At 34.3% G+C, this 19,400-nt stretch overlaps 2 protein-coding genes across 2 annotated transcripts; both read left to right on the top strand.

Annotated features, from left to right (window-relative positions):
* Positions 1-567: 567 nt before the first annotated feature.
* LOC142533660 (thylakoid lumenal 17.4 kDa protein, chloroplastic) lies at positions 568-2,328 on the top strand. The gene is made up of 4 exons (XM_075640502.1): positions 568-775; positions 893-1,017; positions 1,358-1,604; positions 1,846-2,328. Exons 1-4 carry the CDS (start codon positions 652-654, stop codon positions 2,067-2,069), a joined length of 720 nt encoding a protein of 239 aa, XP_075496617.1. The 5' UTR covers positions 568-651; the 3' UTR covers positions 2,070-2,328.
* A 3,859-nt stretch (positions 2,329-6,187) lies between these two features.
* On the top strand, positions 6,188-7,983 carry LOC142533191 (glucan endo-1,3-beta-glucosidase). The gene is made up of 4 exons (XM_075639870.1): positions 6,188-6,269; positions 6,353-7,330; positions 7,441-7,723; positions 7,818-7,983. The coding sequence occupies exons 2-4, from the start codon at positions 6,485-6,487 to the stop codon at positions 7,850-7,852; spliced, it is 1,164 nt and encodes a 387-aa protein (XP_075495985.1). The 5' UTR covers positions 6,188-6,269; positions 6,353-6,484; the 3' UTR covers positions 7,853-7,983.
* The last annotated feature ends 11,417 nt before the right edge of the window (positions 7,984-19,400 follow it).

Genomic DNA, 19,400 nt, shown 5'->3' on the forward strand with positions numbered 1-19,400 from the left:
TATACTTTCTAGTGCAAGTTGGAAGAGGAACAACTAATTCAGTCGTAGACCTTATTTGAAGATTGAAGAAAGGAGATTTGAAGAACGTACGTAGGATTTACAACAAAAGCTACGTTCACTTATACTGGCGTAGTTGGTGCCAAGTGAAAATTAACTAAGGTAAAAGTTCAAACATCCTATGTATGTTTATTCAATCCAAATCATACGAGTGTCAAAATATTTTGATTGTCAAAATAAAATTAAATTTTAACAAACTTCCGCTGTATTTGGGCACGAGAAAAAACGAGATCCAATAGTAGCTCGGGATAAAAGTGAGAGGATATTGAGAATGACTTGAACTTTAACTTTGAAGCCTATTTTTTACATAAAAATTACGAAAGACCCGAATCTTATAATTTTCTTCATTTTAAACCATTGTTTGAATTCTCAACTGGCCACTCATTGGATAAATTCTTGATTATATTTCAATATATATTTAAAATATAATCTTATTTATTTCGTAAAAAAGTATATATAATCTTTTTATAGTGGAAAATTATAAGTTCTATGTACAAATACATCAGATTTGGCAATTGACATGCTTGACAAAGGCTAATGAAATGGATAAGTAACCAATGACTCCAAAAGAAAACTGATACCAACCAAGAAAACATGGCAACCTTCTCCAGTCCTCTTCCACAAAGAGCTCTCTCTTTTGGAAAAAGTTCAAGAAAACACAGATACGCTACTTCCACTCCCGAGGACCTGAATTTGAAGTTCACAGTCAAATGTTCCTGTAAGCTGCATCCTTGAATTTTTTTCAGCTACAGAACTTGTCAAATTTACTTGATTCTGTACGTGAAATTCTTGTTTGAAACTGTTTATGGGTTTTGATTCGTGCGACAATATGCAGCCATGACGGATGGATCCAAATCAGTAGAAAGCTTATCCCAGTTTAAGGAATTTAGAAATGTAGCTTGTGGGATGCTTGCTGTTTGGGCTATCACTGCTGTTTCTCCCGTAATTGCTGCTGGTCAGGTTAAGATTCAAGAACCCTTTTGCGTTTCTTGATCTTTCTTTTTCCTATGATGATAATTTTGTGTTTTAGTTGGTTTTTCACTAAATTAATTTGTGAGAAGGCTTTAAGAAAACTCAGGGTGGAATTGTGAATTCAAAATTTTCAATAGCCAAAATAGATTAATTCTCCCTGAGAATAGAAGCAGTTTTAATTGCTAATGAACAGGCTAAGATTGGAGAACCCTTTTGTCCTGAATTTTTTTTTTGTATATTTTTCAAGACAAATACAAATAACATGATGATTTGAGTTTAATCATTATTATCAGTTAGATTTGATGTTTTGCTTGGGTTTGAACTGCAGAGGCTTCCCCCATTGTCAGCAGAGCCAAATAGGTGTGAGCGAGCATTCGTAGGTAATACGATTGGTCAAGCAAATGGAGTTTATGATAAACCACTCGATCTTCGGTTTTGTGATTACACGAATGAGAAGTCCAACCTCAAGGGGAAGTCTTTGGCTGCGGCACTCATGTCAGATGCCAAGTTTGATGGTGCAGACATGACTGAAGTGATCATGTCTAAGGCTTATGCTGTTGGAGCTAGTTTTAAGGGTAAAACTTCATTTTTTCCTGCCTATTGATGGTAAATCATGCTCAACTTCCATTAAAGGAGACAAATCTCTGAAAAACTTAGTATTCATAGCTTTAATGTTATCGTTCAATCAATTTGAAGGATCTACTTGGATTTTCTTGGATCCTATTTTCAACTTGAGAATGATAGCACCAGCCTTTGATCAATCCCAACTAGTTATGCACATATAACTTTCAAAATTGTAACGAGTTTTGGTCGTAGGTACAAATTTTTCCAATGCTGTTTTGGACCGAGTGAATTTTGGGAAGGCAAATCTTGAAGGAGCTGTGTTTAACAATACTGTCCTGTCAGGATCCACGTTTGATGATGCACGACTTCAAGATGTCGACTTTGAGAACACCATCATAGGTTATATTGATCTTAAGAAACTGTGTCTGAATAAGACTATTAACAATGAAGGAAGAGCCAACTTGGGATGCCGATAGCTAATCTCGTCACATTGGCTTGTGTTTCTTTCTTTTGCTTTCCCACCCTTTAATCGCGTTTAAGTAGATGAAAACGAGTTGTATTTGTTGGAGGGTTTGTGCGTCTTCTCAACGCTCATGCCTTTCAGTTTTTGTAACCTTGGAGAACCATTGATGCTGCTTGTCCAATATTCTCTCTTCTATTTAAACTGAACCATGTATGCTGAACTCTCTACTCTTTTTTATTTCAAAACCTGATTTACGAAGTCAGATTCAAGCATCTGAAATGGATTAGCATACTCTTATCTGTTAGGCATAGGAAAATCTATAAACGTTCATTACCAACTTAGTTCTTCGTCGGCCACCTATGTCCATCGACTTGTTATTGACTCTTGAGAGTTTTCTTATACTGTGGATCATGGTAATCCAATACAAGATATTGGAGTGTCGTCTAAACTACAACTCATGACATGGTCCAAAGTCCGGAATTATACACCAGCATTAAGTTCTTACAGTGACGAAACAAGGATGTATTATATCACTCTACTTTTATTGTTGAACTTACGATGCACATATAGTATGCATACATGCTTAAATGAACATTTACAGTATCTTTCTGTCAAAAAAAAAAAAAAAAAACACCTTCCAATCTGTGCAGCTATGAAACCTCCTATTAGGGTTATCATTTGTCCAAGAATTTCGCAATATTGCTCGTTTCGCACACTTACAGAACATGAAACAAGTTTCGGATGTTGAAGACATCTTCCTATTTCGAATTAATTCAGGAACCGATGTGATCTTCCAACTTCTGTGAGAAAACTAGATTCAGAGGTTTTGGAGGTTTTGGTTAATGGCTTAGAAATGCTTCGCGATTTGGAGAAAGATATGGTTTGATATTTGATGTTCAAAAAAATTGTCGTACTCTTTTTCTAAAGATTTTTTTTTTGAAATATGTTTGTGATTTATTTTTAAAAGTGATGCGGATTTAGTTTTATTTTTTTTCTATTATATTATTTTCCAATGTGGAGTTTGAAAAATTCACCAAAAATCAAAACCCCCCATTCAAATTAGAACTCAGCATTCCAGTCGTCAGCTAGGCATTTTACGGTGGAAGATTTCAATTTTGGGGAAAAATAATTTAAATTGAAAATATTATAAATTATTAGATCAAAAACATAATTTTCTCTTTCAATAATAAAAAATTTAAGAATTTTTTTTTAAAAAATATTAATAATCATGAAAATTACATAATCAAATAAATAATCAATCACACAATATTTTAAAGCCATTTTCACTGAACATATTAATCAATGAATAACGCTTGTTCAAGAAACTTTAAATATAAGATTTATTCAATAATAAAATAAATTTACAAAATCAATAACTTATTTTCTGTCACTGCATGACCATCAAGATAAATTGGAGTTATAAAATCCACAAAATAAATTGAAGATCTTAATCCATTTGTGATTCCCTTCTTTCGGCAAATTAGTCACTTATTTAGCCTATAAAGAAGCTATAGGTGGTGTGCAACTGTTGTGCCCACAAAGTAATTGAGAGAGAGAAAAAAAACTAACATTTTGTGTTTCATAAATTAAAGACCAACCATATATATATATATATATATATATTAGGAATGATCACGTATCGCACGTAGGTGACTAATAATAAAAATAAGGATTTAGATAATTTATAAAATCGATTTGAATAACATCTTGTTTATAAATATTTATTAATCTAAATATATAAAAACACAACAAATAAAAATACATGATAACTGATAAATCAAATATATTCATTTATTTATATAACATTTTTCAATTCGTGTGATTATAACATAATGATAGCTCTATCAAATTAACAAAGATATTTTTCATCCAAATATTATTCATAATGGAAAACAATAATAATAAAATTAATAGAATAATGAATATTGCTAAAACCAAAATCACAATATTTTTAAATGAAGTGCTTATAGCGATTATCAAATAAAATTCTCTTAATTAACTAAATTATCATAATGATGTTAAAATAAAACCCATAAGCTTGTTATTAAGTTAAATATCAATTTTGTTTTTGCTAACTTTTAACTCCTTGCGAATTTTGTTTAACTTTCTCTTTTTTTGAAATATATATTATACATAGTTAATTTATATCATAATACATCATTTGAAAATTAATATTGATGATTAATAATTTCATGTTAAATAAAATTTTAAAATAATATCAATCAAATAAATATGTGTAGTAAAACACATATACGTAACATTCAATTTAAAAATATCATATATAAAAAATTTAATTTCTAAAAAATGATAATAAATTAGCACTATAATTCATATTTATTATAAGGATTATCTTAATTAAAAAAATTATAAAGATTATCTCATAAATAATACAAAAATATAAAGTAATTTTCATTCTTTTTAATTTCTCATTAATTTTTTTTTCTATGAATAAAGTTGAAATAACTCAAAATAATCAAATTATATTGCAAATACAATATTAGAAAAATTTGCAAAAGAGCATATAGAATCTGCATGCTCTCAATATCCATTTTAATTGGAAAAACACCATAAGAAAAATGACATTCTCTCGCATAATTTTTATAACACTTGTAGAAAAGTGTAAACTTGAGATATATATTGAGACATTAATTAATATCATAATTTATTAAATTAAAAATATAAAAAAGTATCGTACTAATGTATTTGTAATATTTTTTGTCAATTCAACTAAATAATGAAATAAAGTTATTCTCATTTTCCATTTCCACTCTTAAATCAGAAAATTAAAAATTCACCAAAATAATTAAATGAAACATTAATTAAGTAATGGTGTGTAAAAGTGTAACTAAGAAAATTCACAAATCAAACTCATATATTTATAGGTATATAGATCTGCTAACTTTTAACTCCTTGCGGATTGTGTATAACTTTCTCTGTTTTTTTTAGAATACATATTATAGAGAGTTAATTTTATATCAGAATGGATCATTTGTAAATTAATATTGATGATTAATATTTTATGGTAAATATATTTTTTAAATAATATCAATCAAATAAATATGTGTAGTAAAACACATATATAAATAAAATAATAAGTAATACATAGTTAAAAAATATCATACTTAAAAAATTAATTTCTAATGAATTAAAATAAATTATACTATAATTCAGATTTATTAAAAAAATTATCTTTGTTAAAAAGGTATAAGGATTATCTAATAAATTTAATACAAAAATAGAAAGTAATTTTCAGTTCTTTTTAATTTATCATTAATTTCTCTGTCTAGTTGAAATAAATCAAACTACTTCAAATTATACGTAAAATAAAATATAATTTTTTTTGCAAAAGAGCATATATAATCTACATGGTTTATCATAAAGAATGACATTTTCTGAAGTTTGATATGTGTACTAAGACATTAATTAAATATAACAATTTGTGAAAATAAAAATAAAATAAAGTATCATATTAATGTGTTTGTAATATTTGTCGTCCATTCAACTAAAATAATGAAATAAAGTTATTTTTATTTTCAATATCAATCTTTAGATCAGAAAATTGAAAAGTCGCATAAATAAATAAATAAAACATTAATGGGGTAATGGTGAGTGAAATGGTAACTAAGTAAATTAACAATTCAAACTCATATATTACCTAAATAAATAAATAAAACATTAGTGAATTAACAATTCAAACTCACATCTCACCTAAATAAATAAATAATAAAACATTAATGAAGTAATGGTGAGTGAAAGTATAACTAAGTAAAACATTAATGAAGTAATGATGAGTAAAAAGTTAATCAAGTAAATTCACCATTCAAACTCACATATATATATATATATATATATATATATAATATATATGTGTGTGTGTATCTTATCTAAATGAATAAGGTATTTTCGTAAAAGTGTCGCAAAGTCGGAACATTAATGTACTCGAATTGGGATATTTGTATGTATAATAAACATCCAATTAGTACCTAAAGCAAGAAACCAAGCCCTTATTCTTTTGCTCAATACACTCTTTCTCCAAAAGAAACTCCTCAAGACAAAGAAAAGCATCTCTTCTTTTGACATGCCTGATTACTTCAACTCACGCAACCATCGCTTTCCACACAATGATGACAATGGAGCGAAAAATCTTGATCCCTTCTCTCTTCGAACTCTTCAGGCCTAGCACTCTCTCTATTTGTATCGATTCGCACCTCAGGTAAGTGCGCCGCCCCCCCCCCGCAAGAATCTTGCTCGATCTTTGGACGTATAACTAAAAGATTAGTTTCCCTTCTCTTGCAGGTGTGGAGGGGTCCTATTGGCGTGAACTTTGGCACGGTGGCGAATGACCTCCCTCCACCGCGACAAGTAGCGCATTTTTTACAAGAATCCACTATTATAAGCCATGTCAGGCTGTTCGATTCCGACTCGGAAATGCTTAAAGCATTCGCGGGTACCGATATAGTCATTACGGTAACCATTCCGAATGATGAATTCCCACAGCTGACAAAGTTGGATTACGCTCAAAAATGGGTGAAAACCAACATTTTGCCGCACATAAATGCTACAAACATCGCCAGGGTTCTCGTTGGAAATGAAGTACTTTCCACCGCAAATAAGCTTCTGATAGCAAATCTTGTCCCTGCAATGCATGGTCTTCATAATGCCTTAGTTAGAGAGTCACTGAATCAAAAGATCAAGATTTCGACCCCGCATTCATTAGGCATACTGTCCAACTCGACTCCTCCTTCATCGGGGACGTTTAGGCGGGGCTACGACACTTATATCCTAAAGCCACTTCTCTTATTCTTGAAAGCCACCGACTCACCCTTCATGATCAATCCATATCCATTCTTTGGATGTTCCGAAAGTACATTAGATTATGCTCTTTTTAGGCCGAACCTTGGGGTGTTCGATGAATACACCGAGCTTACTTACGGTAACATGCTGGATGGTCAGCTAGATGCTGTTTTTTCGGCTATAAAACGTTTGGGATTCATCGATATCGATATCGTTATAGCTGAAACAGGGTGGCCATCAAGAGGGGATACGGGGCAAGTCGGGGTTGATGTAGAAAGTGCAGCAGAGTACAATAGGAAACTGATGCAACATGTGAGATCAGGCGTTGGGACACCCCTCATGCGAAACAGAACATTCGAGACATACATTTTTGCACTTTTTAATGAAGATTTGAAGCCCGGCCCGACGTGTGAGAGGAACTTTGGTTTGTTCGAACCGAACTTCACACCAGTTTACGACATAGGAATTCTGAAACCGATGGTAGCTGATACAGCCAACAAAATTCAACAGTATACTAGTACTAGTTCATGTCTGTTGATCTTCTTATGCATATTCTTGATAGGTTTTTGTTAAATATTTGGGTCTGGCAGGCAACCGAAACTGTCCCACCGGGTAAGAAACGGAGGCCCCAAAAAAAACATTGGTGTCTACCCAAACATGATGTAAGTGATAATAGATTGCAGATGAATCTTGATTATGTGTGTGGTTTGGGCTTCGACTGCAGCCCGATTCAAGAAGACGGGCCGTGCTTTTACCCAAATACGGTCCGGGACCATGCATCCTACGCCATGAACAAGTACTATCAGGCCATGGGAAGGGATGCATTTGATTGTGATTTTGTTCAGACTGGTGCAATCACTAATATTGACCCAAGTATGTAGAGTTTCTTAAATCTTGATATCGGTGCATTGTGTGGGATTTATTTCCTGAAAATGTTGTTTAATGACATTTTTGTGTCATATCTCAGGTTACCGTGGTTGTAAATATGAAGGGAAATTATAATTGGAGATTGGTGCCGATGATTTTGAAGGGATGAGACTTTTTTTTTTTATTTTTTTTTCGTTTTTTTGTTTCCCAAGGCATAATATTGTTCGAGTTAAGTTTGCATCATAGTTGTTATGGAAACAACTTTGATATCGAAAAATAAGGAAGAATTTGTGTGTAATTGAATTGACCAAACACGAAGAAAATTATGAACACAAAAAGACTTTTATTAACCACGATCACAAGAGAAAAGATCTTGATCCACGATTCCCAAGCTCTAATGGCAGGTGTTGGATCAATTTTATTTATATTAACTTATATGTCAATAATTATACGTTGTGAGTTGTCTATTAAGTTAAGTCCAAAATTAAAGTGTCCAATTAAAGTGTTGGCAATTGGACTTTAATAAATCTAATATGTTATGAGCTTTTAATGTGTAGAGAAGAAAGTGCAATTTCTGCTTTTATGATGAGCTAAAACAGAAATATCAGAAGATAATGATAGACATTATCTATATATGGGTCATTGTCACCATATCACGCGCAATAACTTTTCTCTATTCTCTCCTACATTAAGAAAATAGTTCAGAATAGAAAACTAAAGGATTCTCTCAAGAAAAAGAACGTGTAGATCTGGAAGATCAAAACACGTTATAAAGAATTCGAGATTATGGTATCAGGTAAACTTTCGCTTAAGCTTTCAATCAAATTCTTAATGATTTAACATAATGAATTATGTTGTTTATGTGGATTTTCTCCGACAAGTGGTATCAGAGCTACTCATACTTGAATCATTGAAATTTGTTTAAAATTTTGGATATTTTTGGATCCAGATCTGGAAAAGAAAATTTTATTTGAAAATATATTGATATGACTTTAGACCTGGAAAATATTTTTATTGAAAAAAAATTTCATGGATTCGGGTTGATAGTTTCAAATTACAGTTCAGTTTTTTAAAAAGAAATCTTCAAAAATTCAAAACTACAGCGCCACACAGTTTCTACAGTGCTGAAAAGGCGGCAATTCGCGTAGATACAATTTTTCAGGTATTGGGACAGTGCCGAGCGCATAGGGATGCCCATATTGGGCACGACTGCACTCCACAGTCTGTCCGGGTAAGCGCGAGTGCGCGGTGGCTCCCATTGCGTGCCATGGCCTGCTCGGAATTTTTCGAAAAAAATTTCACGGTTCAGGTTATCCATTTAAAGTTAAATTTTCAATTATTCAAAATAATGACAATGTTATATGTATTTTAAAATATATTTATTGAAATAAAATATCGTCGAAATGACATTTTTTATGGATATTTTTTTTTGAAATACACAAAATTTTGGTATATGTAATCTCTATGGATATTGTTCGGCCCAAAAGAAGTTCAATATTTAATATAATTACATATGTTCTTATGGTGGTAAACATGTGATAGTTGTTCGATTTTTCATATGAATAATAAATTTGTCAAATGAAGGTTGTTATTTGAGATGATGTTTACTATCGGTGTTTTACTAATGTGTCATTATATAACTTACAAGTTAGTCTTTTATCTAAAGATAAAACATTAATAGAGTCTTTGGTATCCTTTTTTGTGGTTTACATTTTTTGAATTTATTGATTATTTTATATGGATATTTTGTTGTGCATGCATATTTGTTTTTTTTGTTCTCTCTCTATTCAGTATTGACTCCTACAATTATTCATTCCAAAATAAATTTTATTCCAATGTTAAAATGCTCGAACTTTAAATCAAGGCAAGAGAATTTACTGATATTTCTCGGAGTCATGAATTTGGACCTTGCGATAATGGTTGACTCTCATCATGTCATTACTAATAAGAGTACATCTGATGAAAAGAGGAAGTTTGAAAGGTGGGAGAGGTTGAATCGCATGTGTATGATGATCATGAAGAAGACCATTCTAGAAATATTAGGGGCACAATGCCTAATGACATTACTACGGCTAAGGCATTCTTTCAGACAAAAGAGCTTTGCTAAAAGTGAAAACTTTGAAATTGGAATACTTTTGGCAAGCCTCGTTTGAATGAGGTACAAGGGTAAAGTCAACATAAGGGAATACATAATGGAGATGTCTCATTTTGCTTAAAGGTTGAAAGCATTGAAGCTTGACCTCTCGGAGGATTTGCTGGTGCATTTAGTTTTGATATCTCTTCTTCCATAGTTAAATCAGTTTAAGGTGAGCTATAACTGTCAGAAAGAAACTTGGTCTTTGAATGATCTCATCTCGTACTGTGTTCAGAAAGAATAGAGGTTGAAGCAAGACAAGACGTAAAGAGTTCATTATGCCTTTAACTTGAAGGATAAAGGAAAGAAAGGATAAGGAAGCTGCAGATACACAGCCTCCGAAGAAACAACAGAAGAATCCTAGTTATTCTTAAAGTGTTGATTGTTTCTTCTATGGCAATGATGGGCATATAAAGAAGCAATATTGGACAAATTATCACGCTTTGCGTGCTAAAAAAAGGTATACTTCTTAATATGGTTGTTTTGATGTTAATTTAACTTCAGTGCCTAGACACATGTGGTGGATAGACTCCGGTGCAACAACTCACATCAGTGTGTCTATGCAAGGTTGTTTGGATTGTCGAAAACCAAGTGATGCTGAAATATTCATCTATGTTGGTGAGGTAACAAAGTTGAAGTTGAGACAATAGGGAAATTTAGATTATTGTTAAAGACGGACATATATTTTGATCTTTTTGAAACATTGGTTCTATCGTCTTTTAAAAGGAATTTGATTTTTATTTGTGCATTGGACAAATTCGGTTATGTTCATTTGAAAATGGAATATTCAGTTTGTTTAGTGATTCAAAATTGGTTTGTTCGGTAATCTTTATTCTTCGGATGTTATTGCTTGATTTAATTAATCCTTGCACACAAGTAGAGACACTAAAAGTAAATTAATCAGTGAGAATTCAGTTGCGTTATGGCACAAGAGATTGGTTCATATCTCTGAAAAGAAAATAAGAATACTTGTGTTAGATGAAATTTTTGAATCTTTAGATTACACATATGTTAATAATTGTGTTAATTGTATAAAGAGAAAACAAACCAACCAAAGGAAATTTGAAGCCAACAGGAGTTCGGCTGTCCTAGAACTTATATATACTAATATTTGTGGACCATTCATTCGGCTTCTTGGAATGATCAACAGTATTTTATAATGTTAACAGACAATTTTTCAAGATATAGTTTTATTTATCTCATTCATTGGATGTGTTCAAAAATTATTGAAACATCCTCTATTTTTTAACTTTAAATTTCTACTAATTTTTTTTTATATCATTTATTTCGAAAATCACTAATTTAAAATAATTGAACATTTCCAAAATCCCAAGAATTAATTTAACATTAAAATCTCAAATACATAAAAATCCCTATATCGTCAATTACCCGAAAAAATCCTACGCCGACATTTTACTAATATCAACTAACCTCAGAATAAAGCATAAAAAGTTTCAAATAAAATCATTAACAAAATCTTTTAAAACTTTTAAATCTGAAGCTAATGCAGAAATAAATGTCCTTCGAGAGTGTACTGCCGGACTCGATCCACTCAAGCGTCAGCGCCTCCCTCAATATCACCATCACCTACAACATTCAAACCTAATGAGTCTAATTACTCAGCACGTTCTAAACAGGAGTAACAAATAATACATATACAAGCACATGCATTAAAATCATACTTTTATTCAAAATAATATTTTTATCATAATTAAATCATAAATCATAAAAACGTAAATCGTAAAGCTTTCAATCATTTATCATTTTAGGTGAAGTTTGATCCTTGAAAGTGACTAGTCTTTTATCCTCTGGTCGACTGATCAGTCTTAGATCACCATTGCGCATGGGGACGGGAACTAGGCATCGACGTAAAAATGGAAATATGATCGTCGAGCTCTCTCTGGGGCTTTTTCCCGTAAACGGGCACCCTCTTAGGCCTTTTCCCTTACGATATTGCCAAAAATCATATATCATATCCTCTTTGTTACAGTCAATTTTCACATCCTTCAAAACATTTTTCTTTTCCTTTTAATTTATAAAATATCACGACTTTCCAAAAATAGTATTTTAACAGTAAAATTGCACAGGTTTACCATAAATCATAAAATATTATATTTTCATCAAAATCATCATAATATATCATTTAACATGCGTTATGACCCTTCGGGATGCTGTCAACTCTTTTCGTACTACCCAAGTGTTAAATGACTGTTTTGCCCCTTGATGTAAAATTTCTAGATTTTGACTTTTTCTTACTTTCATTGACTCAAGACCATCCCAATTAATTATTTAATCTTAAATTAAATTTTTAATATTTTTATTTAGCTTAATTTGAGGCTTTTGATTTAATTTTCTATTTATTAGTTCGTAAAGTTTTTAATTGTCGAATTAATTCAAACTTTAATATTTTAATCTCAAAATTTTATCATGAAATTTTTATACCTAAATTACCCTTGTGAACCATGAATCGACCCCATGTACCATGGTTCGAACCCGTTTTATTTTTCCTAGCTTAGACCGAACCCTAGCCTAACCATATTGAGCCACTGCTCAAATCCCGCGAGCCACCACCGAGCCATCAAGGACCAGACCCTTCACAGCCCCTCATGGACCCAACATGAACCAGCCCAAGCTCCAGTCCACAAGCACGCACCTATTCCCTTATTCTTCTAAAGTCGCGGCCCTCCATCAAACCGAGCCACCATGAACCCTGCTGCACCATCCCGATACCTGACCGCAGGCCATCCTCCATAAACCCTACTGGACCATCCTAGACCACCATAACCAAGCCACGAACCCTCACCTCCGAGATGAACCTATGTGCGTATGGGAAGAGTCCATGCGGTTGTGGACTCTTCCCTTCGGCAGCCCTCACGTCCTAGCCTTGCTAGGACTCTTTCCGCACTCTGAACCACGTCCTAGCACGCCCCTGACCAAGCCGCACGCGAGTTCCTCCGATTCTCGTAGCATTTCTCGACTGAAAACCCTAGGAACCCTAGGATTCTTCCACCCCTAGCCAAGCTCGACTCCAGCCCCCATTTCAACCTTAATTTGTCCATGTTCTACTCATTAAACATCGTCTATTAGCAGTGTACTCGTTGGAAATCATAACACGTTCACATATACGTAAACACTTTCAAAACTTTAAAAATAATCGTCAAAACGTTAAGCAATTTGAACTCCAAAATTTTTCATGCAAAAATAAACAAAGCATGCATACTATGGATTGAATGATGCATCAAGGGATTTTAGAAACGTGCCTTTGCGTTTTAGAACGCTTGGATATGCGTGGTAGGCGTGGGGCACGAAGAAGATCGAACGGGCAGCGAAGACTCCTAGTTTTCTTTCCCTTGGAAATTTCTAAAATATGTGTGTGTGGTGTGTGTAAATTTCGGATGGTATGTGTGCTAGAAGACCTAGGGTTCTATTTATAGTTTTTAATTTGCACGATAATGTGCTTGTGTTTTGGACTTACAAGTTTAGTGGTAATTGGGCCTACTCATCCTAGGTAAATTAGATCCAATAACATCCCTATTTAATTGAAAAATAAAAGTTTATAAAAATTAGATTCCAAAAAAAATGCATTTGATATTTTAAAAGTTCATCGTTTTCCCAAAACCGGATTTCTAGATAAAATCAAGCTCGTCTCATAAAATAATTTGAACTCTATCATTTGTAGAAAATTTTAATCATTTTCAATCATATTAAGAAGCCTTAAAAATATTTATTTTGTCTTGGTCATCCACGGTCTCCTTTCCCTAGCCTATTATCGAATATTCAGGGTAAAATCTACAATTCTAATGAAATCATGTAATTAGACTCTTAATCATATAATATGCATCATGTAGGCATTTAAAATCAATTAAATAAAACAATTATGTAATTTAATTCATTTGTACGCATGTGGTTTACATAGGTCGGCTTTTGGACGTTACAGTTATAAAGCTGAAGTTGAAAATCAACTTGGTTTAAATATTATAAGCATTAGATCTGATCGTGATGGTGAATACTATGGTAGATATGACGATTAAGGCGAATAAGGCCAAGGACCTTTTGCTAGATTCCTATAGGAATGCGATATCTTCCCATGGTACACTATTCTAGATTCGTTCACTATGAATGGTTGTAACACCCGAAAATCAGTACACGTAGACAGAATGCATGAAAATTATTAAATTGCTAAAATATTTTAATTAAATGATTTTGGATGCATGAATGATATATTTTGAGTGACTAAATGATTAATTGTGTAATTTTTCTTGGTTTCATAATTTAAAGATTTTCAGGCGAATATCGATGGTTGGTCGGGGACGAAAGACCAGGGATGATTAATGTGTTAATGATTTAAAAGCTAAATTTTTATTTTTAGTTAATAACATATTTATTTTAAATAATTTAAGAATTATTGCATTTTTTAAGTCAATTTTAAATGAATTAGTGGGAGCAAGAAAATTATGTATTTCATAAGGGACTTTTGGAAATTTATCTTTAAATCTTTTAATTTGAGGCTTATTAATTTTATTATCTTAATTGACCTAATTTATTAATTAAAAACTAAGGTTGATTAAGCTCATTAATTATGTAATTAAGAAGTCTTTTTGTTTTTTAAAATAACTAACCCTAAACACACACACTTAAACACCTACACACACACTTAAACACACATAAAGTTACGTGAGTTCAAATTGAAGGAACAACTCCCGATTCATCTTTGCAAGCCAAGGAAGTTTTGAATTTTTTTCTCATTCGTTCTTTGATTTTTTTTCATCGTTTTTTTCTTCCAACAACGATCACCCGTCTCCCTTGCATCCCAAAGTGGCTTTTCGGTGGGGTTTTGACGAGAAAAAAGAGCAGAAATCGTCTTTCATTCGTCATCAACGTTCCGCTGCTTCAGTATACGTATTTCGAGCATTTTAAAGACAAAGACATGTTTTTAAACCTTTCTTTGTGCATCATTCAATCCATATTATTGCATGTGTTTAACTCTTGTGTGAAAGTTCACGAGGATGATGGTTTTAAAGTTTTATGCATGTGTGTCTCATGTTTGCATAAAGAAATTCAGGACGTTTTGGGAATTCTAGAAGTAGGGATGCAAACCAATGGGGTCAAGCATTGGTCTAAACGTTTAAGAGTAGGTTTTGAAGGGACAAAAGCCAAAAGGAAGGTTGGAAAAGCTGGACAAGCCAGCACGCAACATGCGTGCAGGCCGAGAGGGGGAAAACTGTTGGCTCTGGCTTCTATAGCTAAAGGGGGCTGCATGGGTCCTAGCCATGGTCTGGAGGGTTGGTTTCGGGGTCCTAGGAAGGTATTGTTTGGGGTCAGTTAGGGCTTGGATGAGCTAGAGCAACTCTACGACCGAGAACGCACAAGCTGCCGTCTAGGGGCTGTTTTGGTGCATGTGGTTCTAAGGGGCTAGGGGATGGTGGAAAGGGCTGTACCAAGGGCTTGGGACATGCCTTAGGCATCCTGGTTAGGTGATGGTGTGAGCCAAGAGTCGAGCCAAAGGCTGTGACAGCCGCTGGTGCGTGAGGGAGCCGCTACGCGCAAGAAGGCGCGCTGAGGAGGGCTGCTGATGCGAAAGGTTTAGGGCGTAGGGCGTCGGGTCTGTGTCAAACATGGCTTCATCACGATCTTAGCTAGGGTCTAAGGAAGAGGTATAGGGCCTGGTTTAGGGTTGTTTCAAGCCGTGGTCTGTTCGGGATCGTAAATTGCTCGAACGTGTCAAAAGTAGAGACGAATTGTACCTAGGTTAAATCTTTTCTTAATGTTTCGGTTTTGGCTTGGGTTTAGGAAGTTACGTAGCTTAAAAAATTGGTTCTTAGGATGTTAATAAAGGTCTTGTCTCGGGTTGGTTCTAGTTGGAAGAGTAGTTTGGGCATTTGTTGGCCCGAAAACGTGAAAATGGGGGTAAGCGAGTATTCGGTGAGCGAATCGAGTTGTTTTTGAAACTTAAGTCCTAAGATGAAATTTCTAGCAAGTTTCTAGGTATTTTGGGTGTTTTTAAAGTTGTGGAATCGAGTCTCTCTTGTTAGGACAAATTTCGGGGTTGTCCAGGTAGGTATATAGGTGAAATGTGGGCTGTCGGTTTGAGGAAAAGTCGATGGCGGTTCGCAACTCCCTTGAAGCAATTTCATATTATGTTAAATGTTTTTTTAGATGTTTTAAAGTATAAAGATGATATATTTTTGGAACATTTTATGTTCGCAATCTTAATTTTGATGTTAACAAAACTTGTTATTTTGTTTCTAATTATTTACCTAGTGCACATGAAGCTGGAACTGATCAGACTTCGAACTGATCAGTTAAACGAGCCAAACTGAAGCTAACTAGATGCGAACTGAAAGTGCCAGCTGATTGCCCAAACTGAATCAGATCAACTGATATATCAAGAGCAGTTCAACTGATTGTTCAGTTGATAGGTAGTTCAGCAGAAGACCTTCAGAAGCCCAACCAGCTGATGAAGTGCTCAACTGATGAGGAGCTCAGCTGACCATTTCAACTGAAAGAGTGAAATCAGTTCAACTAACGAGTCAACTGATTTCACCAGCCCAACTGAAGATCAGTTCAGATGACTAGTTAGGAGCATCAGTTGGGAATCAATCAGTTGCAGATCAAGACAAGCTTATCTAAATGGATTTCAGCTACGCACAAAGATACAAAAGCATCTGTATGATAAAAGGTATAATAATGGACGTTGCAGCAAAGATTAAAGCCGAGAGATTAATGGAGGCATGTCAGAAAGTTGGTATTGAAATGATCCAAAATTATATATTGAAAGTTTTTCCAGAAAGTCGACCGAATATTCACAGTACTCAAAATGATAGCATACTCGGTTTTGAGATCTAAAATTTTGATCCAAAATCATTTTAAATTTTTTTGCTAAAACTTTTGCATAACATACGCAGATTTTTCATACAATATACATCAAAATACTTACTACGAAATGATCGATGCAAAAATAAAAGAATATACATGTCTTTGATGATTAAACTCACGAAACGACGGATAACGACGCGAGGGAATGCAAGACTCGATCCGTGATGACTTGTGGCACGATATTTTTGCTAAAATGGTACGAGAGTTTACTGTAAATTTTTGAAGGAGAAGGGTGGCTGTTGGTGTAGCTCAAGAACCCTAGCTGTTCCTCTCAAAAATGAAATGTGAGTGTGTGTGAGGTGTGGGTGTGTGTGTTAGGTGAAAATTTGCTTAATTAATTAATTAACTAACTATTTATGGCTAAATGTGCTTAATTAAATAATTAGAAATAAAAATAATACTACTCTAATTATTTAATACTACACAAAGATTTATTAAAATAATTGAGTACCAAGTTTCAAGATTAAAATCTCCAAATTCTCAAATTGGTATTTGAAAAGCTTAAAATCTTAAAATCACATAATAAATTAAAATAGGCTATAAAATACTCAAAATTTTGTAAATCATTTAAAATACTAATTTTCATGACTTGAAATAAAATACTTCATTTTCAAAAATCGCCTAAATCGTCACCGGTCTCTTTTCCCGATCCTGCATCGAATATTCGCCTGAAACACAAAACTTAAGAAAATATTTTAACGTGCATCACAATAACATGTAATAATTTAAAATCATGCAAAATAATCAATCATGCATCGCTGAAATCATTTTAAAATTAAATAAATAATTTATCAATTTAAATAAATGCAAGGGTTTACGTGTACTAATTTTAGGCTCTAAAATTCCTCCACCACTTAAATAAATTTTGTCCTTGAAATTAAATCTTACCAAAAAACTCCGGGTAGCGGCTTCTCATGTCTGCTTCGGCCTCCCAAGTGGCCTCCTCCACTAATTGATTCAGCCACTAGAGTTTGACCAACTTGGTCACTTTGTTCCGAAGTCTCCGCTCCTGTCTGTCTAGCATTCGAACAGGTCTTTCCTCATATGACAGATCCAGAGCAAGCTGCAACGGCTCATAACTCAAAACATGCAAAAGATTTGTCATATACTTCCTCAGCATCGAGGCATGGAACACATTGCGTACTCCGGCCAGATTCGGCAGTAGAGCTACACGATAAGCAAGTGTCCCAACCCTGTCAAGAATTTCGAATGGCCCAATAAATCTCGGACCCAGCTTGCCACTCTTTCCAAACCTCATAACACCCTTCATAGTTGTTATCTTCACGGATACGTGATATCCTAAGGCAAACTCAAGATCCCTTCTTCTCTTGTCAGCATAACTCTTTTGGCGACTCTGGGTGGTCTTCATCCTATCTCGGATCTTGACCACCACACCTACAGTCTGCTGAACAATCTCTGGGCCAAGTTCTGATATCTCACCGACTTCATCCCAATGAATCGATAATCTGCACTTCCTTCAATACAATGCTTTGTAGGGAGCCATACCTATAGATGATTGAAAACTATTGTTGTAGGTAAACTCCACTAGAGGTAGCTTTAATTCCCAATTCACATGGAAATCGATAACACAAGCTCGCATTAAATCTTCCAATATCTGAATCACTCTCTCAGACTGGCCATCTGCCTGAGGGTGAAATGTCATACTGAATAGCAGCTTCGTCCCCATAGCTGAATGCAAACTCTTCCAAAAGGACGATGTGAATCTCGGGTCCTTGTCAGACACAATAGAAACTGGGATCCCGTGCAATCGGACTATCTCTCGGATATAGAGCTTTGCATACTGAGTCATGAAGAAAGTCGTCTTCACCGGTAAGAAGTGTGCCGATTTAGTAAGTCGATCCATTATAACCCAAACGGTATTAGATCCTCTGACTGACCTCGGCAATCTAACAACGAAATTCATGCTGATATTCTCCCATTTCCACTCGGGAATAGGGAGTGGCTTAAGCATACCTGCAGGCCTCTGATGCTCTGCTTTCACTTGCTGACAAGTGAGACACTCAGATACAATTCGTCGAATGTCCCGCTTCATCCCTGGCCACCAATACAATATCTGTAAGTCTTTGTACATTTTGGTACCTCCTGGGTGGATAGAATACGGAAATGTATGTGCCTCTGTCAAAATATCCTCTCTGATCGAATCATCACTAGGCACCCACATCATTCCTCTGTACTTCACAATACCATCTGACACTGCGTAGAGTACACTGCCCTTGGCTTCATCTTTCAGTCTCCATTTCTGCAGCTGATCGTCTAAAGGCTGACCTTTACGGATTCGGTCTAACAAAGAAGACTGAACTGTCATATTAGAAAACTTGGGAGCTCTGCCTTTAGAATTAACTTCTAGGCCAAACCTCTGAATCTCTAACTGAAGATATCTATGCACTGATAGATGTGCTACGACTGCTACTTTCCTGCTCAAAGCATCAGCCACAATATTAGCTTTCCCTGGATGGTAGCTAATTTCACAATCGTAGTCTTTTACCAACTCCAACCACCGTCTTTGTCTCATATTCAGCTCTTTCTGTGTGAAGAAGTAATTGAGACTCTTGTGATCGATAATATATGGCACCCCTCGCCATACAAATAATGTCTCTATATCTTCAACGCAAAGACAACGGAAGCTAACTAGAGATCATGAGTCGGGTAGTT

This window comes from Primulina tabacum, chromosome 18, assembly GCF_025594145.1.
Source record: "Primulina tabacum isolate GXHZ01 chromosome 18, ASM2559414v2, whole genome shotgun sequence".
Classification (NCBI taxonomy): Eukaryota; Viridiplantae; Streptophyta; class Magnoliopsida; order Lamiales; family Gesneriaceae; genus Primulina; species Primulina tabacum.

Coding starts and splice junctions, on each gene's coding strand:
- LOC142533660 (XM_075640502.1), top strand. CDS start 652: ATGGCAACCTTCTCCAGTCCTCTTCCACAAAGAGCTCTCTCTTTTGGA. Junction 1,018..1,357: donor CCGTAATTGCTGCTGGTCAG/GTTAAGATTCAA, acceptor TTTGAACTGCAG/AGGCTTCCCCCATTGTCAGC. Junction 1,605..1,845: donor TGTTGGAGCTAGTTTTAAGG/GTAAAACTTCAT, acceptor TTTTGGTCGTAG/GTACAAATTTTTCCAATGCT.
- LOC142533191 (XM_075639870.1), top strand. CDS start 6,485: ATGCTTAAAGCATTCGCGGGTACCGATATAGTCATTACGGTAACCATT. Junction 7,331..7,440: donor TAGGAATTCTGAAACCGATG/GTAGCTGATACA, acceptor TGGGTCTGGCAG/GCAACCGAAACTGTCCCACC. Junction 7,724..7,817: donor AATCACTAATATTGACCCAA/GTATGTAGAGTT, acceptor GTCATATCTCAG/GTTACCGTGGTTGTAAATAT.